This window comes from Chiloscyllium plagiosum, unplaced genomic scaffold (assembly GCF_037043375.1).
Source record: "Chiloscyllium plagiosum isolate Xiang-an unplaced genomic scaffold, Cpla_swu_hap1 HiC_scaffold_32, whole genome shotgun sequence".
Taxonomy (NCBI): domain Eukaryota; kingdom Metazoa; phylum Chordata; class Chondrichthyes; order Orectolobiformes; family Hemiscylliidae; genus Chiloscyllium; species Chiloscyllium plagiosum.
Window position 1 is genome coordinate 6,652,254 of NW_028270170.1, and position 27,573 is coordinate 6,679,826.

The window sequence follows — 27,573 nt, forward strand, 5'->3', positions numbered from 1 at the left end:
TGGGAGCCTGTTGATTCCACATTTCCTCCATTAGAACACTGACTATACCTTAAAAGTAGCTGACTGTCATTGGTGAGTCTATTACAAAGGATGTAATAGCAGAGCATTTAGAAATACATCATTACCATAGAGTTAATGTGGCTTCATGAAGGGGAAATCATGACTAACAAATTTATTAGAATTGTTTGAGGACATAACAAGCATGATAGATGAAGGGGAGTTGGTAGATGGAATACTTAGATTACCAAAAGGAGTTTAAGGTACCGTGCCTGAGGCTACTTAAGGTAAGAGCTCATGGTGATGAAGGTTGTACGTGAACATGGACAGAATTAGCTAACCAGTAGCAGATTAGGGAGTTGGGATGGGGAGGAGGATTTTCATTTGGCGATTTCTGACTAATGGGGTACCATGGGATGGGCGGTGGGCCTGACAGGGTGGGTGCAGAGAGATTGCTTCCCATTGTGGAGACTTTAGGGTAGATAGCATGACCACAGAGTAATGGGTCTTTCAGTTAGAACAGAGATGATGAATTTTTATTGAGGGTAGTGATTCTATGGAATTTCTTTACCGTACAGGGCTGTCAAGGTTGGGTTGTTAAGTATATTCGAGGCTGAAATGGACAGAGTTTTAATCGGGAATGGTATCTGAGAGAGTGGGGACAAGTTTTTCGAAGTCTGATGCCTGCTGTTCTATCTCCTGTAGTGTGGCTGGTATTGGGGTCCGATGAACTGGGATGATGCTGAAATGAAGTTGAAGGGTAAACCAGATGGTTCGTTCCTGGTAAGGGACAGTTCGGATCCACGTTACATCCTCAGCCTCAGCTTTCGCTCCCAAGGAATTACACACCACACCAGAATGGAACATTATCGAGGTGAGGATAACTACAATCTGAACTTACTTTCAGAATCATACAGCCCCTTCATTGTTGCAAGAGGCCATTTGCCTCATTGAGTCCGTACCAGCCCTCCAAAGAGCATCCTGCCCACACCCAGCCCCCTAACATATACCTTATCCTCGCATGGCCCACTGCCAGTCCGTATAACCTGCACATCTTTGGACTGTGTGGGGGAAACCAGAGCACCCGGGAGAATGTGCAAACTCCACACAGTCACCTGAGGCTGGAATTGCACTCCGGTCCCTGCTGCTGTGAGGCAGCAGTGCTAACTGCTGAGCCACTTGTCTGCTTTAGGTGCTGCTTTTAAACTTGTGAAACGTTCCAAATAGCTTCCCTGGAATGTAATCTGACACCAAGCCGCAAGGGAACCATGACAATCAACAATGACTACACTTTAAGATCTAGTGAATCAGGTGGGATGTCCTAAGGTTCTGAAAGGCATGACTTTTAAATAGAAGACCTGTTTAAACACAAAATGAAAGGGTGCATTAATAAGTTTATAATTGTGAGTTTCAATGCTTAAAGACAGACCCATTCTCATTCATAATGGTTGTGCAGGTGGAGACTGCAATAAATGTTACTGTCAGGGAAATGGCGGGAGCTGACAGTGTCTGTTATCTGGGCTTTTGATCAATTTCCTGCTGATCTTTGTGGATCTTCTCTTTCACATTTGGTTTTCCTTTTGGGGAAGTAGTGGAAGGAAGCAGTCTCTCCCCATGACAGGCAATTAAACTCAGAACTTCTAGCCCAGAGTTAGGGACACCACCACTGTGCCACAAGAGCTCACTAAGAGAGTGGAATGGTAACGCTTTGATATAACTGAGTGGCCAATTCACAGTCAATGACACTGTTATGGAACTGTCATCTCACGTGTGCATGCACAACACACCTACCTAAACTGGGTAAGGATGTCTAATCAATATGACACCAGTTGGATTATCTTGATTCTTTAGTACCCTCACAATTGCATCTACTGATTTTTTTTTTCCTTAAAATAGGATTGAGAGATTTGGTCTCCCATCTGGATTATTAGTCAGATAACAAAACAATGTTTCAGTATCTTGTACGTTTTATATTGAAAATGCTGTGTCTTTCATAGACATTTCATGATTCTCCTCATTAACCAGCTGAAAATTTGCCAATTCTATGCATAAAGAAACAATGGTGAAAAGTCAGGAGAATTTCACAGAAAATGATCTCTGCAGTCTAGGCTGAAGATTCACATAAACCAGAGGAGGTTATTCAGCCCCTTGTCTGTCCTGCTATTCAGTTAATGATGGCTAATCTGCATCATGACTCCGTCCACTTTTAATACTCTTACCTAGTAAAAAAAAACTAGCAATCTTTGTTTTGATATTTTCAATCCAGCTTTGGCTTTGAAGATTTCTGGGGAAGAGGAGCAGTTTTCCACACACGTGTATTTGAGGAAGTGCTTCTTGAAATCCCCTTGAAAAGCCTTGCTCTAATTTGAAGGTCATGCTCCATGTTCTGGGCTATCCCCATGAGAGGAAATCATTTCTCCCTCCAGCAACTCTTTTTTTTTAACTTGTCTTGATATCAACCAGATACTGGAATTTTGTACCCCTGAAGGATCAGCACAAAATAGCCAACAAGTTAATTAAATACTGTATCAAGCTTCCAACAAAACTTTCCATCAGCTAATGATTTGAAGATACTGTGATTGTTGTTTAAGGTTAATTCAAACTTACATGCTGTCTACTACAAACCTCACACTTGTACACTAGCTCATTGTTTAAGAACAGACTGTCTTGTTGCTGCCTGCATGCTCACACTTGTATACAGACACAGGAATCCTGGGTGTCTGACAGTGATTACAGGGTTCGAATCAAGTCAAAAACCACAAAAAAAATGATTCAGAGATTTAGTACGCTGAGCTTAGATTACAATTTTCCTGCTAAATGTTGTTAATCTTGGCTCAAAGCTGAAGTTTTTAGGTGTACTACTTGTATGTTACATAATCAATGGTATGTGCTTGGTAATCAATACATTGTGTATTTTATCAGTGCAATGTACATTCTATGTCTGAAGGTACAATATTTTATTTCCAACTTCTCAGTTTGATGTTTTGCCATTTTCACCAGGTGGTCGATATAACGAGAAATTTGTGTTCTTTAAGATGGCATCTGTTGTGATCTAAGATCAAGTAACAGTATGGCACCACATTGTCAGCATTCAGCTCAGATTCTTCATGATGAAACTGTGTGAGAATGTTGGCTTGTAAAGCCACCGAACTTATGGTTTACACTTACTTTTTCTGAAACTCATTAATAAGATATAAGCTGTCACAAGCACATTTTACTGCCTATTCCCAGAAACCAGGCTGATGCTACATTCTGCTCTTGAGAAAACCCACAAGGGGATTGCTATTACTGAGCAGTGATCCACATTTGTACTTGTGCAGTTGAGGATAACCTTGTTTATTTTGATAATTAAGGGTGAGAACAGTAGCCCAGGACATCAATTTAAATTAAGGAGTAAATTTAAAACAGATATTTGAGGAGAGCTCCATTACTCTCAGCATGAAAGGATGGCTGAGCGTTGTACGATCAACTTGATCCTCTTAAATAACCAGGTCAATGGCAGAGACAAATTGTCAATAAATAGGAAGGTGATTATAAAACAGAATGAGCAGCTTGGGCACTGCCTCTGCCTAACAGTGGAACTGGGTTAGCAGATATCCCAAAGCGTAATCCCAAATCCTAAATAACATCCTAAGTGATATACAAGCTTTGGTCTCCACTCGGCTCCTGTTAGAGCTGAATCCATTGCTGTAATACCATGAATATGCTGAGGCAGTAACTGACTTGAGATAAAAATCCTTGCTGACAATAGTTGCGTACCGAAAGATGTGGATATAAGAATACAGGCAGTCCCTGGGTTGTGAATGGGTTCCATTCTGGAGTCCATTCGCAAGTTGATTTTCATGCAAGTCCAAACAAAATGCAGGACATTATAAAATAGCTGTCGGTAAGTACAGTTAAAGTACATATGTTGGGTTTTTAAAATTGCACCCCTGTATGGGATTGTGTTTGTAAACTGGGGAGCATCTGTACAAGGAATAGGGAGAAGTTGCTCAGCCCCATGAGTTTGCTCTGCCCTTCAATAAAATCATGCCTGATCTGCTACCTCAACATCTCCTGTCCTATCACTTATTCCTTGATTTCTTTAGCTTTCAAAAACCTATTCGTAGCTGTCTTTAAATATACTCAACAATCAAGCGTCCACTACCCTTGGGGTCTCAAATTCCAAACATACCCAACCGTTTGAATAAAGAAATGTTTTTTGTTTTCATCCTAAATGGTTGAGCCTTATTCTAAGACGACAGACTCTACTTCGAAGTGCCCCAGTTACGGTGAGCTTTAGTTTGTCTTTTCTTCCTCTGGTTTCCATTCCTACTCCTTCCATCCACTCAAACAGAAGTCATTCACTTCGTCAGCAATTTACGACACATGTTTTTTAAAAAAAAATGCATTAAGTGACATCTTTGTTATATTTAAGGCAGGAATGTTGCTGTAAATTGGTTTATCTCAAAATAAGCTTTTTATTCAGTGTCTAGGCTGTCACCTGTAAAAATGAACTTTTCTGATAAATAACTGAAAATGAAAAGGTTTTGGAATCTAGTCCCATTTATCCACCTTGAATTGTTCCAATCCAGTGGGTGTAAATACAATGTCGTCAGGATGAAGATTCCAGGATTTTGACCATAGTAAATGTGAAAAACTGGCTTGTCAGTGTCTACGCTAGGATGATGTATGAGGGACCTGGAATGAGCAGACTTCCTAATGAGAAAAGGCTGGACAGGCAAGGCTTGTATCCGTTGGAGTATCCATTGTAACTTAATTGAAACATGTAAAATCCTGAGGGCACTTGACTGGGTGAATGTGAAAAGGATGTTTCATCTTGTGGGAGAACGTTCAACCAGGGGTCATAGTTTAAAAATAAAAGGTCGCCCATTTAAGACAGATGAGGAAAAATATTTCCTCCTGAAGATCTGTCTGAAATTCTCTACCTCAAAGCCAATAGATGAAGAATAGTTTAAGTAATTTTACACAGAAGTAGAGAGATTCTTGATGACCAAGGGGCTGAAAGATTATTGGGGATATGCAAGAATGTGGAATTGAGGTCAAACATTAGTGGACTCACGATCTTGTTGAATATTACTGATGTCTTGTTCCTCATTAGTGTGTTTGCGTTGCAGGTAGTGCTGTTCCTATCAAGTTGAACTGTCATTCTGGTGGGGGGATGGACAGGGGAGTGCCAATTTCTGGGGTATTCACTGAAGCTGATGTGAGTGAATTCAGCTGCATTTAAGAAGTGTGAAGTTCCGTGTTCTGACGCAATGTGCGCTGTGTTCCATGTGGGCTGAAGGTAGGCATGCTCGACCATTGCATGGAAACCTGCATCAAAATATCTGTAGGTAAATGTTACTCAACTGAATCACAGTGTTGGAGGCCCAATAATTCAATCCATTTCTCAGACAGTGCAGCACCATACTCTGAGAGATTGGACATTTAAGGTGTACAGGCAACCCCCACCTCAGGAGTTTTGCAGGTTAAGGAAACCTTCAACTGCTGTCCAGTGTCAGAGACTCCACACCCAGGAAGGATGTAAAGTACTTCTGAATCATTCATAAATGACTGAAGAGTCAGTGAAATGAGTTCTTAATGGACGGTGTCCTAGATAAAGATTGTTTGGAGAGATTGACCTATATAGGAAAATGTTATTTTTTCTCAGTGATTTTCTGCGTGAACATCACTGGTGTGACCAGGGTTGGCTTTACAGTCATCGAGGTCTAAGTGAATGTCAATGTGGTTGGTTGTTTTGTACAGCTACTAGTCTCATGAGTTTGCCTCTGGGTATCATAGACACCAGTTCACTCCAAACTTAGCGCTTGCTGCTTCCTTATGCAGAGCCTTTTCTGTCATGCCCTTTCACCCCAAAGCCTTTTGGTATGGTTGACTTGTTTACTACTGAAACATGCTTTCAACTAGGAACTTTAAAATCTTTTGCTGTCTGCCATAATGTGTGAACAGCACATTATTCTATGAAGGTTGTATTATGTGAGTGTATGGGAACATTGTTTAGGATGAAATTGATAAAGAGGTAGATAGTGTATTGCAGTGCTTGTTATCATAATGAATTTTTTTTTGACCCAGTGATTGAGTTTGTCTCTCTCTGGTGCTGAGCACATGAACCTTTGTATCAGTGTGCCCCTTGAGGATGTTTGTCGTGCATTACCAGCTGCAGCATATTAGCGATTCCGGGTGTCACTGATGCCTTTTTGTCTTTTTATCAACCAGTTCAGAGATGTTGATACACACCACCTGGAGCAACTAGGGCTTGACATAAGGATGTTACCATTGTGTCCTCACTCCAGCCACTTGTTTTTTTGTCGAAATGAGGAATAATGAATTCCAGGTAGCCTTGCTCCAGGTTTGCTGACTGTTCATTGAGCAGTTGGGACATTCTAAGCAGTGGACCTCTCTAATTATCTGAAGGTTTACCAATATCAGAGCGTTGCCCTAAGAAGAGCGATTGAGTAGAACAGATCAACATTCTCTGGAATGTAGGTGAATGAGAGATGATCTCTGTGAAATGTATACAGTTCTCTGAGGAATTAATAAGGTAGGGACTGAGAGCCTGTTTCCCAAGGGTTGGAGAGTCTAATGTATGAGCCACAATCTCAAAATCGAAGGTTGGTTGTGAGCTAAAGAGAAATTCTTTGTTCAAATGGTTGAGAGTTTTTGGATTTATTTTACCAGAGAATTGTAACTGCTCAGTTGATGTGTCTGTTCAAGACTGTGATGAAATCCTCTTCATGCCTTCTGATGAGCTTCATAACAGTATGCAGAGTAAAGATTAATGCTACTGGAACCAGCAGTTGATATTTGGTGCTGATAAAATCCAGGACATTAGAAAATAATGTTCTTGTAGTGTTGGATCACATCTTAGTGAGAGAACGGTATAGTGCCTAAACACTCCTGGAGTAGAGAGGCTGCTGGTTAAAGCTGACAGTTTGATTTCATTGCTGTATCTTGCTGACTGATTGGGGGATGTGTTGGGAATGAACTGCCCTGTGTGCTTTTATTCTCACTTTTTTTTTTGTTTTCCTTTCCTATCTCCTCATGTAACTGAGAGACGGGCAGCTTCTTTCTCACTAGCGTTTCAGGTGCTATTCTGCCTTGCCCCGAATTTTGTTCACCCTCATCATGTCCTGTGCCTTCTGGCTTCTATTTATGCAAAAAGACTTCTTTTAAAAACAGTTCTTATCCTTGTTTTGAAATCCCTCCATGGCTTTGCATCCCAATCTCTCTAACCTTTTCCAGCTGTACAACTCTGAGGTCTCTTTCTGAACTCTGTTGTCTTGTCTACCACCTGCTATATTTCTTGCTATGGCTGGCAGCTGTCCTGCCAATTCCCCAGGCTCTGAGCTCTGGACTTTCCTTCCTAAACCTCTCCACCTCTCCTATAGAACTTCTCTTAAGGCCTATGTCCTTGATTAAGTCTTTGGTCTTCCATCTTCATGTCTCTTTGGTTCAGCGTGGAGTAGCATTTTGGCACTTAAACACTGTTAAATACACTGTTGAGTGCTATCAGTGAGATTTGCACAAATGCCAAACAATGCAACCTTCAACTTAGTTTCTAATAACATTATCATGACTGAATCCTACACTGTGAACGTCCTGGGAATTACCAGTGACCGTAAATGGAACTGATTTGGTTATGTAACTACTTTGGTTACAAGAGCAGTTAGAGGCTAGAAATTTTACAGCAAGTAACTCCCTGACTCCCCAAATCCTAGCCATTATCTTTCTTTCTTCACATACCAACCTGACTTGGAGCTAAACTACTGTTCATTCACTGTCATTGGATCATCATTCTCACCACCATCTTGTTGAGGGTGACTAAGCAAAGGTTAAAAAAATAACAGCCAGGTCAGTGAATGAAGAGAAAAATACATGCATGAAGTTGTTGGTGTTTCCCAGGAACTGAGTTAACCCATGCTTGGCTTCTGAGACTAGCTAACGGCTTGATTGCTGAGCTATATGAAAAGCTGCCTGGAGATCCTTCTTCCCAAGTACAGGGTCGTTATTGGGATGTGCTTTCTTTCTCACCTCCCTTGTTGCCAAATCAGAACCATCTTTAAGCTCAAATCCAGCACCAAGAAATGTTTTAATTGATTGCAATCTGGTGTAATTTGGAAATGTCCATCAGTGTGCTAATATTCTACCCTGCAAATAAATGACAAAGGTCTGTTGCAGACCATACCAAGAACATATATCCAAACCTTATCCTGAAGTGAACTTAAACGGTGGGCTCTTTGGTAACTAATACTGTCGGCAAGCAGTAAATCTAGGCCTTGTCATTAAAGTTTAGTTTACTGATTTTTCTCACTGCCTGCTGCTTCAGGATGTCTGCCGGGGGTGTGCTGGATGTATTTTGTTGCAGATTGAGTGTTTGTTCTTCTCTCGGCGTGTCTTGCAAGGGGAAACCCTGTGAACTTTGAGAGTTTGTGATCAATCAGTTTGGGGGAAAACAAAACGGTTGAGCATTCTGGAACGAGGTCATTCTTTCAAAATGTGCAAACCAAGATGAGCAGATTCTGTTGGTTGGTTTTCCTCAGCTTGCGTGGCCAGTATCACTTCTGCAAAAAAAATAGCCCCGACTCACACCTAATAGGTCAGAGGATCATGAGATCAAAAAGATCATGAGGCCCTGTTCCAGGAACTTGAGTGCATGAAGTAGGCTGATTCTGCCAGTACTGCTGGGCAGTTATCATCCAGCCAGCTTCCCACAGCGAGAGGTACCCAGGATGAATTCCCCAAAACTCATGGCCCAACCCAAAGATCTATTGTCGATTGATGTTGCTATTCATGAGACCAGCAGCTTAGGGCCTTATCCATGCTGAGAAAATAAAGAGACTTGTATTTAAATAGCATCTTTACAATCTGCACTTGTCCTGATGCACTTTATGACCAATTAAGTACTTTTCGATGTGTAGTCACTGCATTACAACTGACGAAAGTTGAGCACAGCAAGCTGCAAATGCAGTTTGAGGAACAAATGATCTGTTTTATTTCTGTATAGGTTGTGGGATAAATAGTGGGCAGTGTGCTATGGGGGAAGCCCACCTCATTTCTAAACAGTGCCATGGAATCTTGACGTCTATTTGAGAGATCAGTGTGACCTCAATTTAAATGTTTCTTCCAAAAAGGTGACGCCTCTGACAGTGCAGAATTGCCTCAGTACTGACATGGAGAGAGTGGGCCGAAACTTCGGACTCCTCTTGAGTGGTATTTGAACTTCAGAAAGGTGTGTGAGCCACCACTGATACTGAGGGTGTTTCACTTACTTGATACAGTCAACAAGCAAGAAAGAGTCATACCCGTGTCACTGAGATGTCAAGCCATTCTTTTTAGTGAACACTGAGACTTGCAAAACTCTGGAATTAGCAACAAGTCATTATTCTTGGTTTGTTGCTTTGCTTCTGGCAGACTGACACCTGAGGCTCAGAGAGCTTTGACTGACTGACAGTGATCACTGGAGGTTACTTTAATCATTTCAAATAAAGTGGTAAAACACCGAGGAGACCATTTTGACCATTGTTCCCGTGCTGGCTCTTTGGAGGTTCAGGCCAATGAGACCCACTTCAGGCAGTTTCCCATTGCACAGAAATTTTATTTGTCTTCAATTCTTTATCCAGTTTCCTTTTGAAACTTATTGTTGACTGGCAGTGTCAGGAAGTGCATTCCAGATGATGACAACTGAGAGATTGCCTTTCCTCCATCATCTCTGACTCTTTCATCATTTGCTTAATTCACTAACCTCTGGTTACCCTGTCCTGCCACAGGAAATATCTGATTTAATCTGTCGAAACAATGTATGATTCTGACCGAGTTCCAAATGTCCAGTACTCTTCCTCTGCTCTAAGGAGAACAATTTTAGCTTCTCCATGAATCTGAACTGAAGTCTCCTTTCTTAAGAAGGGATAGAGTTATAGATGGAGTGTGATAAATGTTGATGAGACTAATCCTTTTGAGATTATTCAACGAGGAGGGATTGAGTTGAGGGTCTATAATAGTGTTTAGGAAAATTAGAGGTGATCTTCTTGAACATTGAACTTTCTTGAGGAGTTTGACAGGATAAATGATGTGAGAATATTAAGGAGGACAGACTCCAAATGAGGCCTGGTCCATTTATAGGAGCAAATTACTGCAGATGCTGGAATCTGAACTGAAAACAAAAAGCATGCTGGGATTTACAGCGGGTCAGGCCGTATCCATGGAGAGAACGCAAGCTAACGTTTCAAGTCTGAATGATTCTTCAATGCCTTATCTTCAGACTAGGCACTTTACGGTGGCACAGTGGTTAGCACTGCTGCCTCACAGCGCCTGAGACCCGGGTTCAATTCCCAACTCAGGCGACTGACTGTGTGGAGTTTGCACATTGTCTGCGTGGGTTTCCTCCGGATGCTCCGGTTTCCTCCCACAGTCCAAAGATGTGCAGGTCAGGTGAATTGGCCATGCTAAATTGCCCGTAGTGTTGGGTAAGGGGTAAATGTAGGGGTATGGGTGAGTTGCGCTTCGGCGGGTCGGTGTGGACTTGTTGGGCCGAAGGGCCTGTTTCCACACTGTAATGTAATCTAATCTAATCTACCTTTAAGATGGAGTTCCACACCTTCAGATTGTGAACCCACACCCTTCCCTTTAGCTTTATTTGTTACATTCCCTGTCACCATGTCTTCTCACTGCCCTCCCCCCAAAAAAAAACAAAATGGGATCCTGTTTCTTTTCTGTCTCAGTTAGACACACCATTGTTCTGCCATTCTTACACTCTGATCACTTAATCTGAATTATCGACTTCCTTTCTCCCCCAGCACTCCATAGCATAAATGCTGTCCCCTCCACACTCACGTCAGCTCTGGTAAAGAGTCAACGTGACTCGAAAGGTTAGCTTGCTCTCTCTCGGAGTCAATCATTAAGTATTTATTCTGTTGTCCTCTTGAATGGATCTATAGATGGAGTTGGGGCAGGTCATTGAGACACAGGTCCTGTGTCATTGTTTGCTTTGTACCAATGGCTGACTGTGTTTGATTTTTTTTACTAACAGGAACCTTCAGTCTCTGGTGTCATCCGAAATTTGAAGACCGCTGTCAGTCTGTTGTGGAGTTCATTGAAAGGGCCATCATGCATTCCAAAAACGGGAAATTTCTGTACTTTCTCCGCTCGCGTGTCCCTGGTAAGTTAGTCTCCTCACTGCCTTACTACTTTTGGATTGTATTAAGCTTGTGCTGACTTTCAAGGCCAGGTCATTGCTGCGTCTAGGACTGTACTGTTGACCAGAGCGAGACCAAGTCAGCAGGAAATTCCCAGGATTCCTTCCCTACCTCCTCCATCTTTTGTTACTGGGATCTTGCTCTGTGGAAAGTGGTGATGTCTTAAAGTATAGTTTGATCTTTAACTGTGTGACACTGTGAAGCTGTAAGCGAGCATTATCTGTGAGATCAAGTCCTTGGCTCTGTAAGTGGTTTTGAGTAAGGAAGTGAAAATTGTTTCTTCTTTGACCTGTTCTTATAAATTTAGACCAGGGCCAGAACCAAAGAGCTCTGTCAGACTCTGCTTTATCATTTTAAAAGGCTCTGTCTTTCTCGGGACTGATACTGAGGGGCTGCATCCCCATTCCAATGGATCTTCTGCGTTTCGCAGTCGCTGATTTAGTGTTTGATACTCATATCAAATTAGTATCAAATTAGACCCGAACTGATTGAATTTGGAGTCAGGAGTGTGGTACCCTCAAGAAAGCTGTTTGAACCTTCACTGGAGTTTTTAATTGAGCAGCTAAATGACCTGATGCTCAGCTACCATCATGATGAAGGAATACAGTCCACAGGTTAATGTCATTGGCCAATCAGGAAGTCACTGATCCCTGGAGCCTGTTCTATTATTCAATTTGATCATGGTTGGATTTTTATCTTGATTCATTAACAATTCATTCTCCATGCCATTTTGGATGTGAGATTGAGAAGTGTGTTTTTTTACATTTTACTGAGGGTTGTGAACTTTGAAGTTCTCCATTCCAGAGGGCAGGGGAAGTTCAGACTTCTAATACTTTTCAGAATGTTTAAGATAGAGATTGATTTTCTGACTGCCAGTGGGATGAAGCATTATGGAAATGGTGAGTTTTTTATTCATTCATGGATGAGAACAACACCGACTAGGTCAGCATTCATTCTCCATCCCTAATTGCCCAGAGGGCAGTTAAGAGTTAACGGCATTGCTGAGGGTCTGGAGTCACATGTAGGCCAGACCAGGTAAGGATAGTGGTTTCCTTCCCTAAAGGACATTAGTGACCCAGATGGGCTTTTCTGAAAATCAACAATGGTTTCATGGTCATCATTAGACTCTTAATTCCAGACTTCTATTGCATTCAAATTCCACCATCTGCCATCAATAAGGTCCCCAGAACATTATCTGGGTCTTTAGATTAATAGTCCATTATAATGCCACGAATCATTGCCTCTCCTTGAGTAAAATGTGTTCAAATGTTCAATCAGCTATGAGTGCTGAATGGTGGGACAGACTCGATGAGCTAAATGGCCCACTCTTCCTAAAAGTCCAGAAAATGTAAACCGTCAAATAAGTTAACCACCTCCTTTTGCTCGGGTATCGTTCTGCTGATACTGAGATGAATTACAGGCAGAAAGCAGCTACATCGCTGGTCACTCACTACCTTTTGTCCTGGGAGGGGACTGTAAGGTTTATGGAGGTTTTAAATGCGAGAAATAATAAGCATATTGTTTGGAGCAGGTATTGTGAGATTATCAACTCCAGCATGTTAAATTGACTTCAGTGGTAAGTATTTTTCTGATGCTCTCTTTCATCCAGGCTAGGTACTGTCTCTAAAACAGGGGCCACTTTTCCAGGCCTGTGCAAATACGACCCTCTACACAACTGAGCTTAGCCAAGAAATGGGTAAAAGAAAAAAAAGATGAATTTTTGTGGCGCCTTTCAGAATCTTGGGATGTGTAAAGTACTTCATAACCAGTGGGGAGTATCTTTGTGTAAGAAATGCAGCAACTGGTTTACGCATAGTGAGCTCAGAAATGTGATCATGAGCAGGTATTTACTGAGAGGTCAGTATTGCTCAGGACAGTGGGAGGGGCTTAATTGTGCTCCGTGCCACTGGGCCAAGGATGGAGGCCAATCAGGAAGGCTTTCCATTCTTCACTGCGGCCCAGTGAGCAACACAATCATAGGGCACAGAAACAGACCCTTTGGTCCGACTAGTCCATGCTGACTATGTTCCCAAACTAAACTAGCCCCACCTGCCTGCGTTTGACCCATATCCCTCCAAACCTTTCTTATTCATGTACTTATCCAAATATCATTTAAATGCTGTAACTGTAGCTGCATCCATCACTTCCACTGGAAGTTCATTCCACACTGTGTTTAAAAAAAAAGTTGCCCCACGTCATTTTTAAAATCTTTCTCCTCTCATCTTAAAAAATATGCCCCCTAGTTTTGAACTCTCGTCACTTTAAGGGAAATATTTTTTTCAGTTACCTTGTCTATCTCCGCCCCTGGAAAGTACACAGGCAGTTGGTGAGGGTTATATCCTTTTGTTCAGAGCCCTGCCATGTGCCACAGTGCATTGTCTGAGTTCAGGTGTAGAGAGATTGGAGCAGGTTTCAAACAGTTCCAGATGGGAGTTGAAACCTTTCAGGGCATTTGGGAGAAAGAGGCCTCGTCTTTTTTTTAATAAAAGATAAAAGACGACTCATGCTGGCTGCATATAGTGAAATCTGCTAACCACAGAGCTGCAGGAAGTTGCCACATTCTGTCGTCATTGAGTCAGAAATAACTGTACCTTCAAACTGAAATTTTAAACCGCTTTCATTGAACTTGTACTATTCAGTTTGATACCCAGTCTGATTCAATTCAGATTTTTCTTTTGACTGCTCCTCTTGATGCACTGCTCATTCTGGTACAGTTTCCTCTAGCCCAATCTTGTTTTTGGGAACGATGTTAACTCTGAGAACTGAGATTCAATAAATTAGCTGGAGTCTTTCTAACCCTTATGTTGTTTGGTTTAGTTGTCACCTCCTACCTCTATATCCACCTCTCCGATATTGCATTCTTAATCCTGGCCTCTTGAGCTTCTGTGGTTTTGTTTGCCCTACCGTTGCAACTGTGTCTTCATCTGCCTGGGCCTAAAACTCCAGAATTCTCTCCCTAAACCTCTCCCTTCTCCTTTAAGAGAATCTGTAAAACTGATCTCTTGGATTGGGTCACGTTCTGACCTCTAGTGACTTCCATCTCCCCAGTCATTCTGCTTCCGTACGTGGCAATATCTTCCAGGTGTGGAAGCGAATGTGTCGGCAGACAGTACGTCTCCGAGTGGAAGGGGGAATGTTGCTTATTATGTGGCTTGGGATGAAAGTTTATTTGATCTCTGAAGTGAATTGGCCTGCAGTGTGTCCTATCCCAATCTTCACAGCCAAAAGGCGAACATGTAACTGCTGTTAATTGTTGTAAAACCACCTATGGTGCGTCCTTTAGAGAAGGAAATCTTCCATTTTTACCTGGTCTGGCCTATGGGTGACTGCAGACTAATAACACAGGGGCTGACTCATCTATACTCTGAAATGGGCCTCAGTTGCATAGAACCAATACAGAGTCTAAAGAAAGGAACAAAACTCGATTGACTATCTGACATTGACCTAATCGTGGGAAATAAAGCCCTTTCTGAATCACCCCTCCCCACAGTTGGAGGATTGCAGCAGTTCAAGAAGTCGTTTCACCAGCATATTCTGAAGGATAATCAGGATGGGCAGTAAACACTGGCCTAGCCAGTCATACCCATAGCTCATGAATGTCCTTTTTTTATTTAAAAGGACACCCTCTGCTTGCCTGGAGCGTGCTAGGGGAAGCTGAAGTGGAAGGGGACCTCACTGAGCAGTGAGGGAGGTGTTTTCATCCCAACCCACCCCCCCTCCAACCAACTCCGTCTTCTACCCTCACCCCTGGCCTTCACTAATTTCTCGGCCAGTGCTTTAAAATCATTGTAGACCTGGCAGCTTCATTCCCCATCTTAGAAACCAGACTTAGTGACCATCTGGGGCCTTGAAATTACTCCTCCAATCAATTAGATTATGGCTGATCTGGAAGTAAAAACATTTGAAATGTCTAGTCACAGCATTTAATTATTTAGGGTTGAGGCCACAGTTGGTGTATAAATACTTGTAAGTAATTTCTCCCTCGTAATGAAGGTTTCAACTTGGGGAATTCAAGGCAAATGTCTGAACATAAATTTCTACCTCTGGGTCTTTTTTGTTTTACAGGTACTTATGATTGTTTGGAGAGATGCTAGTGGAGTGGTAATGTCACTGGATGAATAATCCAGAACCCCAGGCTAATATTCCTGGGACACCAGGTTCAAATCCCACCAAGAAATCCAAATTCGATAAAACCTGGAATAGTTAGTTCAGTGGTGACCATGTAAACATGACTGACTTGTTTATAAATGAACCTATCTGGTTCATGAGTGTCGTTTGGAGAAGGAAATCTGCCATCCTTTCCTGGTTTGACCTACTTGTGATTCCAGACCCACAGCAATGTGGTTAACTATTAATGAACCACTGAAATATCACAAATGGTGGGAGAATGGCAATGTCAGTGGATGAGTAATCCAGAATCCCAATGAGGGTCACACAACAAGTCACAGCCTTGCCAATGATGCTACATCCCACACAGGAACAAGTTTTGAAAAATTAAGTATTAAACATTTGGTTGCAAAGTTCGACAGAGACAGTAGGTTGAATTTTCAATTGCTGCAACAAAGGGCTGACAGATGTGAAAGGCCTGTGTGTGTGGAATACAGAAGCTGTTACCAGGACACAGTTATAGTCATAGAGTCAGAAAGTCATAGAGATGTACAGCACGGAAACAGACCCTTTGGTCCAACTTGTCCATGCCGAACAGATATACCAACCTAATCTAGTCCCATTTGCCAGCACTTGGCCCATATCTCTCTAAACCCTTCCTATTCATATACCCATCCAAATGCCTTTTAAATGCTGTAATTGTACCAGCCTCCACCACTTCCTCTGCCAGCTTATTCCATACACTCACTACCTTCTGTGTGAAAAAGTTACCCCTTGTGTCCCTTTTATATCTTTCCCCTCTCACCCTAAACCTATGCCCTCTAGTTCTGGACTCTCCCATGCCAGGGAAAATACCTTGTCTATTTATCCTATCCATGCCCCTCATAAATTTATAAACCTCTATAAGGTCACCCCTCCGCCTCTGATGTTCCAGGGAAAACAGCCCCAGCCTGTTCAACTTTTCACTATAGCTCAAAACCTTCCACCTTGGCAACATCCTTGTAAATCTTTTCTCAACCATTTCAACTTTCTATTTAGTCTAACCACTCACTGGTGTTTATCCTTCTCCCACGTGCCGGTCCTTTTTCTGTATTAGTCACTGCCGTTAATAAATGTGCCTGCCTTTTGAAAGGAGTGCGCTGGTAGTAAGAGCACTGAAATATTTAACTGGAAGAGGAGAAATCACAATCTCTGGAGATGGGCTGCCATGATTTGAATAAAAAATTGAACTCAGGATGGATTCCTAATTGTCCACATCTACATGGCCCTGGTTTTGGGCCCGGGGTCAGTCAGTGGAACTTAAAAGCATCCTTTCTCACTGCATTTCCTGGGAGGACGGCATAGCTGCTGTTCATTATCTTCCTGAAGAACTGACTGACCTTTACCTGCTTTCAAACTAGACCTAGTTCTGTCAGATTACATCAGCTGGAAATGAGTTTGAGGAAATGTATCTTTCTGAGCGGAGAGTCTGTTATCTTGGAATAATGGGTCTGTGTATGGGAGCTAAGCCAAAGCTGATTCCAGTGTTTAACTTTGGTTTGAGGTCAGGGTGAGGAAGAGGACTGAAATTTTTCAATACCTGAGTCAATCAGTTCACTCCCTTGGCTCAGACCCATTTCTCTGGAAACTGCAGCATCAGACCTGGGCAGTGTGGCACATTAATCTTATTCAGCATGCTTCCTTACACATGAGAATATTTGGTGACTGTGTTCCTCTCCCAATGTCAGGTCCTGTTTGAACAGGGTGAGAAGTGCACAGGGACAGGGTTAAGCTGCAGGATTGGAGTTTGGCTCATACCTGAGGTCTGTAGGTGATTGACCTGAGACACTAATTCTCTGCCTTTTTCCCCCTCACTGCAAGTTTAAGACATTCCTTGAAGCGTACATTTTTATTAATCTAGCTTCTAGTTTTTTAACAAGCTTTTCCATCTATTCAACTATCTTTAAGTGACTTGCTATTTAAAAATACCTCCTTTTTAAAATAATTAATCCGATTGGCCATTACTGACTAGATCAGCACTTATTGCCCCGAGGGAAGGCATCGATGAGGGTGAGTGACTTGATCTGCTATTTCAGAGGCATTAAGAATCAGCTACGTTGCTGTGGGTCTGGAGTCACACACCAGTCAGACTGAGGGCAGCAAATTTCTTTAAAGGACATTGGTGAATCAGGCGGGTTGTATGACAATCCAGTAATTTCATGGTCATCGTCACCAACACTTGCTTTTTATATCAGTTGAGGGTGGCATGGTGGCTCAGTGGTTAGCACTGCTGCCTCACAGCGCCAAGGACCCAGGTTTGATTCCAACCTCTGGCGACTGACTGTGTGGGGTTTGCACATTCTCCCTGTGTCTGCATGGTTTTCCTCCCACAGTCCAAAGATGTGCAAGTCAGGTGAATTGGCCATGCTAAATTGTCCCATAGCGTTAGATGTATTAGTCAGGAGGAAATGGGTCTGGATGGGTTATTCTTTGGAGGGTTGGTGTAGACTTGTTGGGTCGAAGGGCCTGTTTCCACACAGTAGGGAATCTAATCTTACCTGCAATCTCAATCTGAATCCTCAGCTACTGTGGTGGGATTTGAGCTCCTGTTTATTATTCATGTTTCTAAATGTAAGTTGTCGATCTTTGTGGCTCTCTGACCCTGCTTTCATGCAGCACACATTCCCCCAGCCATCGACTGAGCTTTAAAATGGTTCTGTTCTTGTTTTTTCAGGTTTGCCACCAACCCCAGTCCAGCTCCTGTACCCTGTCTCCCGCTTCAGCAACGTCAAGTCCCTGCAGCACCTCTGTCGCTTCCGAATCCGACAGCTTGTCAGGATAGATCACATTCCGGAACTCCCACTCCCAAAGTGAGTGAGGGGCGGTCAGCATTGGGAAGGGGGAATGGATACTCTGTTAGCTGGGACTGTGTAGTGTTCACCTGGGGCTGTGTTGGGGTGGATGGATTGGTGATTTGCTGGTAGAGGTGTATTTAGAGCTGCACCCTCTTGGGGGATGGTGGGAGAAGACTGATGGGATGTGCGAATTTTGGGGTGCATTGACTGTGAGATTAATTAAAAGATGTTGTGTGCGTGAATACACACCAAGACTGGCTTAACGAGAGCTGTGCGAGGTGCTCCACTGCAGCCCAGATCTTGAATACTGTCTCAAGAAGTGGTAGAAAAAATGGTATTCATGGTAATCAGTTTTGAAAGGAACTTTGAGTACTTGGTAGGGAAAAAGAAATATACGGGTTTGGTATAAAGAAGGGCATGTGGGACTAGGTCCTTCACACAGAGGGCAGGAATAGTTGCATGTGAACAGTGAGATTTGTTGAACAGTCTTTGCTGACTGGCTTTGCATTCCTGATCTTTCTCAGACCCCTCATATCGTACCTACGGAAGTTTTACTATTATGATCCTGAGGAGGAGGCTTACCTTTCTCTCCAGGAAGCACGGCTCCGCATCACTCACGAACAGGACATGGACACCCAGACGTAGCTGTCGCAGAAATATCACTCGAACCATCTAAAACAAGTAAAGCTAACCCCTCACTCTGTACCTGTTGCTGAGTTATATTGTCTTGTTTTGTTTCCTTGGCTTTAACTGCTCCCCACCCCCTAGGAAATCTGGTGGGGGTTGTGAAGCCTATTGGGCACAGACTCCTCCACCCAGTTCTCGTCCAGTAGATTAAGAATATCTTTGAAAATTTGACCAATTTTCAGAAACAATTTATTTGTATTTGATGCTTTCATTTTGAAAATTTTCTGTGGTTTTAACTCAACTGACTCAGTTAGCAAATTTGAACACCACAGTATGCAGAGTGCCTATTGGCTCACTGTTGCCATGGAGTAAAAGACCATACGTTTGTTGTTTTACTGTAAATCTTTCTGCTTGACTTGGGGTAAATTCACATCCCCATTTTATGTGACATCTGTGTATAAACAATAATTGAGTCCTTCCCTAGATTCTGTCCAAACAGCAGGAGTGATGGACCCCAGCTATGAATCGGAAACATGGTGAATGGAGTGGAGAACAGAGGAATGAACAGAAGATTAGGCTGACATTGTTGAGATGAAGAGAGCAGGGAGGATGCTCGTGTGGAGTATAAGCGTTAGCATCGAGACAGGCCACTTAGCCCAACTACTTAGAGACTTTCTGGGGAAATTAAACTAACTTCCTGTGGGACCACTGTATATTGACCTTTAATGCAGGAGCTGATTCTCAAATACTTTATCTTGAAAAAGTCATTTTAAATAAAGTTAGGACATTGTAGTCATATTATAGAAGTCATTAATCTCATTTTGAAATTGCTTACCATGCTAAGTTACTCCAATTTAATTGAAAACTAGTTTTGTTTCTGCTGAGGTAGCTATAAAACTGCGGGACTGTGTGTGTGTTGTGTGTGTGTTATTAGCTAATGAATGCTGTGCTTGATTGAATGTCACCAGGACTTCTCATTGCTGCTGTTCTGCTTTGTGGCAGATTGGAGGGTTACTGAGGACACTGGAAACGGTACAGTCTGACTGGATTGCTATGCCAGGAGCTGCTTATGACGGAGGGACGCTCGTCAATTTTCCTGAAATGCTCCTTATTCCCAAAGCTTATTTCGACCCGTTGCTCACACTGTGGTGTAGTGAAGGGAGGGGAGGACGACGTATTGGGAATGTGAGAGATTTCCTCCCGTAATACACCTGGATGGGACAGGACAATCGAACGATGGTTGATGGATTTGCACTTTCTACAGAGAAAGGCTGATGTTACTAACTTGCAGCTTTTTGCTGGGGAGGCAGATGTTCTCCTGAATCCAGAGACGTTCCAGGTGTTTTGTGCTGAGATGCCTAATGCTCAATGAATGCCTGGATGGGTTATATTGCACAAATTTTGTTTTTAGTTAATTTATGGATTAAACTACTGTTTATATTCACAGGCTGTTTAACGTGTAGCTCTCAGAAACCACTTGAAGGTTACTATTAGATTAGTACGGCACAGAAAGAGACCATTCAGCCCTCTGTCCCTGCTGGCTCACTGCAGGTACACCTCTGATGTTTTGGTTGTAGTCCTGCAATTTCTTTTCAGATAATTATACAGTTCGCTTTTGAAAGCTGCAATTGAATCTCTGTGCCCAGACCCTCATGATTTTGAACATTTCTATCAAATTTCTTTTGAACTTTCTCCTCCAAGAAGAATGGTCACATATCTCCAGTCTCTCTACATCATTGACATTCCTTGTCTTTGGAACTGTTCTTCGGAATCTTTTCTGAACCCTGAATGCCTTTAAATCATTCCCAAAGTGTGATTCCCAGAACCGGAGGCAGTGCTCCCGCTGAGGCCAAACCAGCGTTTTCGTACAGCTTTAGCTTGCTTGCTTCTGTACCTTATCCCATTGATAAGGCCCTGAATGTCATATGCATTATTAACGACTTGACCTGTCCTGCCATCTACAATTATTTGTGCACATGTCCAACAGATTTCTCTGTTTTTGCATCCCCTTTTGAATTGTGCTGTCTGTTTCCTATTTTCTGTCCTTGCTTTTCCCTCCAAGATGCATCACTTCACAATTAAATTTCATTTTGTTATGAGCCCACCCAAACAGCGAGCCTGCATGTCGTCTTGAAGTCTATCACTGTCCTCCTTGCAGTTGATGTTTCCAAGTATTGTGTCATCTGCAGATTTTGAAATTGTTTCTTGTCCAGGACTAGGTCATTGAACTGGATTAAGAGAAGCATTAGTCCCACTACTGAAACCTAAGGAATGGTGTTTTTTGGAATTGGAGGAAGGTACAACAATTCATCATTATTCACCCCAGCTTCATATCCCTGCTGCCACTGTCCTGTTTATTCTATGCCCTTTAGCTTTGCTGACAACCCTGTTATTCAGTACTTTATCAAATGCCTTTAGAAACCCAGGTGCGCCACGTGAACTACCTTTCCCTGATCAACCCTGTCTGTCACTTCATCAAAACACTCCATCAAGTCGGCACGGTGGCTCAGTGGTTAGCACTGCTGCCTCACAGCACCAGGGTCCCAGGTTCGATTCCAGCCTCGGGGGACTGTCTGTGTGGAGTTTGCGCATTCTCCCCATGTCTGCATGGGTTTCCTCTGGGTGCTCTGATTTCCTCCCACAGTCCAAAGATGTGCAGGTCAGGTGAATTGGCCCTGCTAAATTGCCCATAGTGCATTAGTCAGAGGGAAATGGGTCTGGGTGGGTTACTCTTCAGAGGGTCAGTGTGGACTGGTTGGGCCAAAGGGCCTGTTTCCACACTGTAGGGAATCTAATCTAATCTCAACTGAACAAGATTTACTTTTGGAAAAACCAGCATGGATTTAATGATTAATCCAGATGTATTCAAATAATTTATTAATTTTGCCAAAGATTAAATTGATTGGCCTGTAGTTGTTTGAGTTAATCATGCATTTATTTTAGAACCGAGGTGCAACATTTACAATTATTCAGCTCTTTGGCACCATCCCTGTAACTGAGGAGAATTGAAAGATGATTGGAAATTACAGATATGCTGGTGTCTTTATTTTCCTCCATATCTTTGGATCACTTCTGGTTCCTCTCCTGGTTCTAATACCCCTTTCTCTTTTAATTATTCACCCTCTTCGTGTCCCAACTTCTGCCTCTTTGACTATGATATCATCTGCACTCTACAAAACTGCAATACTCTGCATGTCTCTGTTAACTAAATTGCTAACTTATTTCACAGAAATAAACTTAAGACTTAAATAAGAACTCAGCGGTCGTCACCAATCATCTGGTCCCTTGGACTAACCTCTCTTTTATTGGGAAAAAAACGTGAATGCTTTTACTTAACACTTTATTGATTATATCTCCAATTTTAATTTACTGAAGAATTCAAAAATCTTTCCTGTTAATATCTTGTACTTAATTTGAAGTTTATCCCCGATTGATTAATTGAATGCATTATAAATAAATGATCTAATTGACTTTTGTCTTATATTAATTGATCTAGTTTTAACTATCTGTTTATTAAATTAGGGATTTACAAGTAAGTTCATCCCACATGATTCCTTATTCCATAATGTTTCTTTGCAACTTATCCCCACTGTGTCCTTGGGTGTTTGATCTGGAAGGATTTTATTTTAAATATTGATGGTTAGCATTCTCTTGTTTCTTTCTATATCACAGTCAGTCCCAAAGCTGCGTGTGTGTGCACGCGGGTGTGTAATGAAGCGCAGAGATAAGGAGCAGAAGTTGTCTCTTTGATTTGGAGATGCTGAGCTCGCTTTGCCATTCATTAGGATCGTTGGCCGATCATCCAACTCACTGTTCTGTTCCTGCTTTTCCCCCATATCCTTTGATCTTTTTAGTCCTGAATGAATCACCTCTCCAGACTTTATGCCGCTTCACCATGTCACTTTCATCTTTTGGAGAAATGATCAATCTCCCCTGTTGTACTTCTCAATGCAGTTAGTTCAGTACCAGTCTGGAAAGGGAATTCCAGAGTTTTGTGCTCCCGTTGACTGTGTTTAAGGTTTTATCTGGTTTAAACCAGCTCCCACATCTCCAGCAATGATCACCTGACACATCACCTATTGCAATGCATGCTCTTCCCACAGCCAATCAGAAAGCAAAGCCATCTGTTCTATTGAGTGATTTTCAATTGGTCAGTCATAGCTGTTTATTTCCCATCACTAATATTTTCATAACCAACACACATTAAACATTTTTTCTGAACAAAAAAAATTATCTATTTGATATGCACTTTGAATTATCTTTTGGGCTGTGTGCAGGACATCTTCAATTTTTGAGAGAACCCGATCCAGGAACATTGGTGGTGATGAATGTCTGGCACAGTGGCTCAGTGGTTAGCACTACCTCACAGCTCCAGGGTCCCAGGTTCGATTCCAGCCTCAGGCGACTGTCTGTGTGGTGTTTGCACATTCTCCCTGTGTCTGCGTGGGTTTCCTCCCACAGTCCAAGGATGTGCAGGTCAGGGTGATTTGGCCATGTTAAATTGCCCATGGTGCTAGTGCATTAGTCAGAGGGAAATGGATCTGGGTGGGTAGCTCTTTGGAGGGTTGGTGTGGACTGGTTGGGCTGAAGGGCCTGTTTCCACACTGTAGGGAATCTTAAAAAAAAAAGAATTGAGTTCAATTCCTTCATCCCCCCACCACCTTGTCCCTCAACGAGTCTGTCAACTTTAGATCCAACTCATGCTAAAGAATCCCTGGGGAACATTGGAACAGGAAGCAGGTCTTTTAGTTCCTTTGCTGAATTTGGTAAGTTCTGTGGAACCAGTCTGCAGTTACCCACAACACCCATGTATTTCAAAAATGCTTTTTGATCCAGTTTCTAAATAATAGGATATAAAGAGTAAATGCAGAAAGAAGCCATATGCCCAACTCATCAGTTTTTCATAAGTCTTCTCCCACCTTACATCCTCTCAATCAAACAACACATCCTTCAATTCTTTCCTTTTTCTAAACTCACGGTAGCTCATTGGTTAGCACTGTTGCCTCACTGCACCAGGATCCAGGTTTGATTCCTGTCTTGGGCGACTGTCTGTGTGGAGTTTGCACATTCTCCCTGTGTCTGTGTGGGTTTCCTCCCACCATCCAAAGATGTGCAGGTCAGGTGAATTGGCTGTGCTAAATTGCACATTGTGTTAGTGCATTAGTCAGAGGGAAATGGGTCTGGGTGGGTTACTCTTTGGAGGGTCAGTGTGGTCTTGTTGGGCTGAATAGCCTGTTTCCACACTGTGGATAATATCTAATCTTATGTAGCTTTGCTATAAATGGATGCATTATTGGTATCGAGCATTTGTGTGCTGGTGAGTTCTGCGTTCTAACCTCTCCCTAGATGATGTTTCTCATGAATTTCCTGTTGGATTTATTGGTGATTATTTTGTGTTCTTGAAGCCTAATTTTGGACCCACCTGCACCCACACAAACAACATCTCTACCTCATCAAACACCTTTGTAATTTTACAACCTCTGTCAGGTCACATCTTGGCCTGTACTTGCTGAGAGTAAGGATTCCTTTTTTGTATGTTTCCCATTCAGAGTCTCTTACAGGTTCATATCTTATCACTCCCACTATTCCCGCCACTTAGAGACACAAGGTGTCAATTCTGTGTTCAGACATTTGCAATGTGCATTCATCCAGAGCAAGGGTCGAGGCTGTATGAGCCCAGTCTTCTGGCATAGTACAGCTCAGAATGGCCTGTATCACAGGAGATAACGCACACTGGTGAAGAGCTGATGCTTTATACAGTCAATAAAGTATACTAGGATTCAACTGGTGACCTGATGGCACTGCAAAATGTTCGATTCTTCCCCAGCTCCCTTGCCTTTCAAAACAAAAATCTGGGTTAACACACTTGTTATTGTATCAAATCCAGGGCAGGGGGTTCTTCACCTGTCCAGTTTTTGCTCTGGGTTCCCGACCTTCCAGGAAGTAAGGATTAATCTCTGGCCTTGGCATGCAACAGCCAGAAGAAAAATCATTGGCAAGGGTGGGGTGGGGTGGGGTAAGTACGCAAAGTGGAAGACAACTCTTCTTTTTTCCCCAATTTTTTTTGAACACCTTTTCCTATTAATATTTAAAATTACAGAAAAGGCTGTTTTACTGAGCAAGATCATCAGAGGGGATAGGTCAGTGATTAAATCTTATAGTAGCTATCCAACCAGAATGAACTGCCCCTCCCTTTCCACTTGGGTAAATCATGATGTGAAGTGAAAACAGAAAATTCTAATGATACTTATATTCCCTGTCTTGTGGAGTTGGAAAGAATTTGTTGACACTGTTGACCAATAGCGATACAAGCTCTATCCTTGCAAAAGGCAAGTTTAATCCTTGCAGTCATCAAACTTTTGAGTTTACTAAATTTTGCAACTTGAATTCGTTTTGCAATAAAGCTCTCCATCTTTTATTAAATTACCTGCTGCATCGATTGGTTTCAACTTTGTAAAGTAATGCCATCTCTGAGCCTTTGACCGAGACGTTGACTCCCTGGAGCAGCCCTATTGTTGAAGATCAGTGTTGAGAACATGCCCTTTTGTGATTTTGTTTGTTATAAGAGCATTGGGCAGGATGGGATCACAAGCAAAAACAGAAGTTGCTGGAAAAGCTCAGCAGGTCTGGCAGTTATCTGTGAAGAGACAGAGTTAACATTTCAGGTCCAGTAACCCTTCCTCAGAACTGATGTGATGGATGGGATGATTGGATAAGGAAATGGGGGTCATGTGATTTAAAATCTCCAGGAATATGTCGAACTACAGTTCACAACCATAATCATACTAAGATACAATTTGGTTTTAAGTTCGGTTGTGAAATATGTGAGGATGTTTACCCAGAATGTTTTATTTAATTTTAAGTGTCAATTGTACATTTAAGTCTCTCGTGTGTAGTGACCATGTAATGCGGGAATGTGTGATACCCCATACTGGTCTCTTTCTCTCTCTGGGATTTGCATTCACAAAAGTGAAACTTTTGCTGGTAACATTATAATTTTGGGGGATAAGTTCACACACACCAAACTGAGATACAGCAGACGAGTTGTGAATTTCAAAAAGGTTTTTTGTCTCAATGGATTCTAAATCATGATATCTTTGGGACTTGAGTATCAAACATTCCTGATTTGAGTATAGCCAGGGCTATCATACAGAATTGAAAGTGCAGTCCAGTTAGTTCATTTTCTCCATGTCCTATAAATGATCCCTGTTTACTAAAGTACTCTTATTCCACTGCCCTTTCAAATAGTGCATTTCAGATTCCACCAACTCGCTGTGCAATTAAAAAAAAGACTTTTTCCTCAACGTAATTACGTTATACCTGTATTTTCTAGTTCGATGTAGAGCTTTGTGGGCGGCACGGTGGCACAGTGGTTAGCACTGCTGCCTCACAGCGCCTGAGACCCGGGTTCAATTCCCGCCTCAGGCAACTGACTGTGTGGAGTTTGCACATTCTCCCCGTGTCTGCGTGGGTTTCCTCCGGGTGCTCCGGTTTCCTCCCACAGTCCAAAGATGTGCACCTCAAGTGAATTGGCCATGCTAAATTGCCCGTAGTGTTAGGTAAGGGGTAAATGTAGGGGTATGGGTGGGTTGCGCTTCGGCAGGTCAGTGTGGACTTGTTGGGCCAAAGGGCCTGTTTCAACACTGTAATGTAATCTAATCTAAAGCTTCCTCATAGAACTTCAAATCTAACCTTGAGACCTCTACCTGTGCCACATGTGGAGCTTTTTCCATTTTCCACATTAGTTCTTCAAGGCCATCTGGCCCTTTTCTCATCAGTGATGTTTCCATGCTGATCCTACTTAAGTGTGGGCTAGGTTTTTCTTGTCGAGTTTAGGCCCCCAGTAGGATCTTTCAGAAGTTGTGCAGGTTCATTTTAAATCAGATTTCTGCGGCCGAGCATTATCCCTTTTTGGTTTGGGCAAAATAACACAAAGGAGAAAGTGAGGTCTGCAGATGCTGGAGATCAGAGCTGGAAATGTGTTGCTGGAAAAGCGCAGCAGGTCAGACAGCATCCAGGGAACAGGAGAATCGACATTTCGGGCATAAGCCCTTCTGCCCGAAACGTCGATTCTCCTGTTCCCTGGATGCTGTCTGACCTGCTGCGCTTTTCTAGCAACACATTTCCAAAATAACACAAACCCCAGTTTCCATATCAAAAGACAAGTTCTTCCAAAATGTTTAAATTGGTTCAGTATCTGTGTGACCAGCTGAAGTTTTTCTTTTGTAAATCTAGTCCTGGGCAAATCATAAAACAGAAAGCTATATCCCTTTACGAATGGCCTTGCCTGTTAAATCTAGATATATTTTGTGATTGATGCAAAATCAATGCAGACTGACTGTGACTCTCCAGTCTACTGATATTTTGTACATACTCTGTTAATAAGCATGAATGACCTCTCAATATATAGAGGACCTTGGAACAATCAGTGCTGATGTCAGAGGAGTTGAGTATAAATGTTTCAACCCTTGTTTTGTAAATGTTGAATAAAAGGCAGTTGACTATGTATTGTGGGTTTGTATTGAATTTCTATTCTTGAAGCTACTGATGTTTTAAAAAAAAAAGACTTGTACAGATTGGAGTTTAAGTAAAACTTATAAACTAATTGATTAAAAATTGTACAATTGAGTGTTTGATTTTTTTGTGTGGGGAAGCCAAAATTAATCTTTGTTTGCAGGTTGTTGCTCTTCACTGATTGCCATTCTCTCTCGTATCAAGAAAATAATTTATTACACACACAGCTCTTTGCTAGTGGTTATGGTCCACATGGGTCTTCTCCTGCCTGTTCCATTCTGCCTCCTGTTTCTTATGAA

At 42.2% G+C, this 27,573-nt stretch overlaps 1 protein-coding gene across 3 annotated transcripts in view; it reads left to right on the forward strand.

The window, feature by feature from the left end:
- Positions 1-27,266, forward strand: part of socs7 (suppressor of cytokine signaling 7) — a 62,517-nt gene extending 35,251 nt beyond the window's left edge. For 2 of the 3 annotated variants that reach the window (XM_087977743.1, XM_087977745.1), the window contains exons 6-10: positions 703-871; positions 11,027-11,155; positions 18,013-18,148; positions 18,658-18,814; positions 19,763-27,266. In XM_087977743.1, coding sequence (XP_087833869.1) covers positions 703-871; positions 11,027-11,155; positions 18,013-18,148; positions 18,658-18,778 — 555 coding nt within the window. In that variant the 3' untranslated portion in view covers positions 18,779-18,814; positions 19,763-27,266. Of the gene's footprint in view, positions 1-702; positions 872-11,026; positions 11,156-18,012; positions 18,149-18,657; positions 18,815-19,728 lie in introns of all 3 variants that reach the window. The other variant, XM_087977744.1, reaches the window with a different exon arrangement.
- The last annotated feature ends 307 nt before the right edge of the window (positions 27,267-27,573 follow it).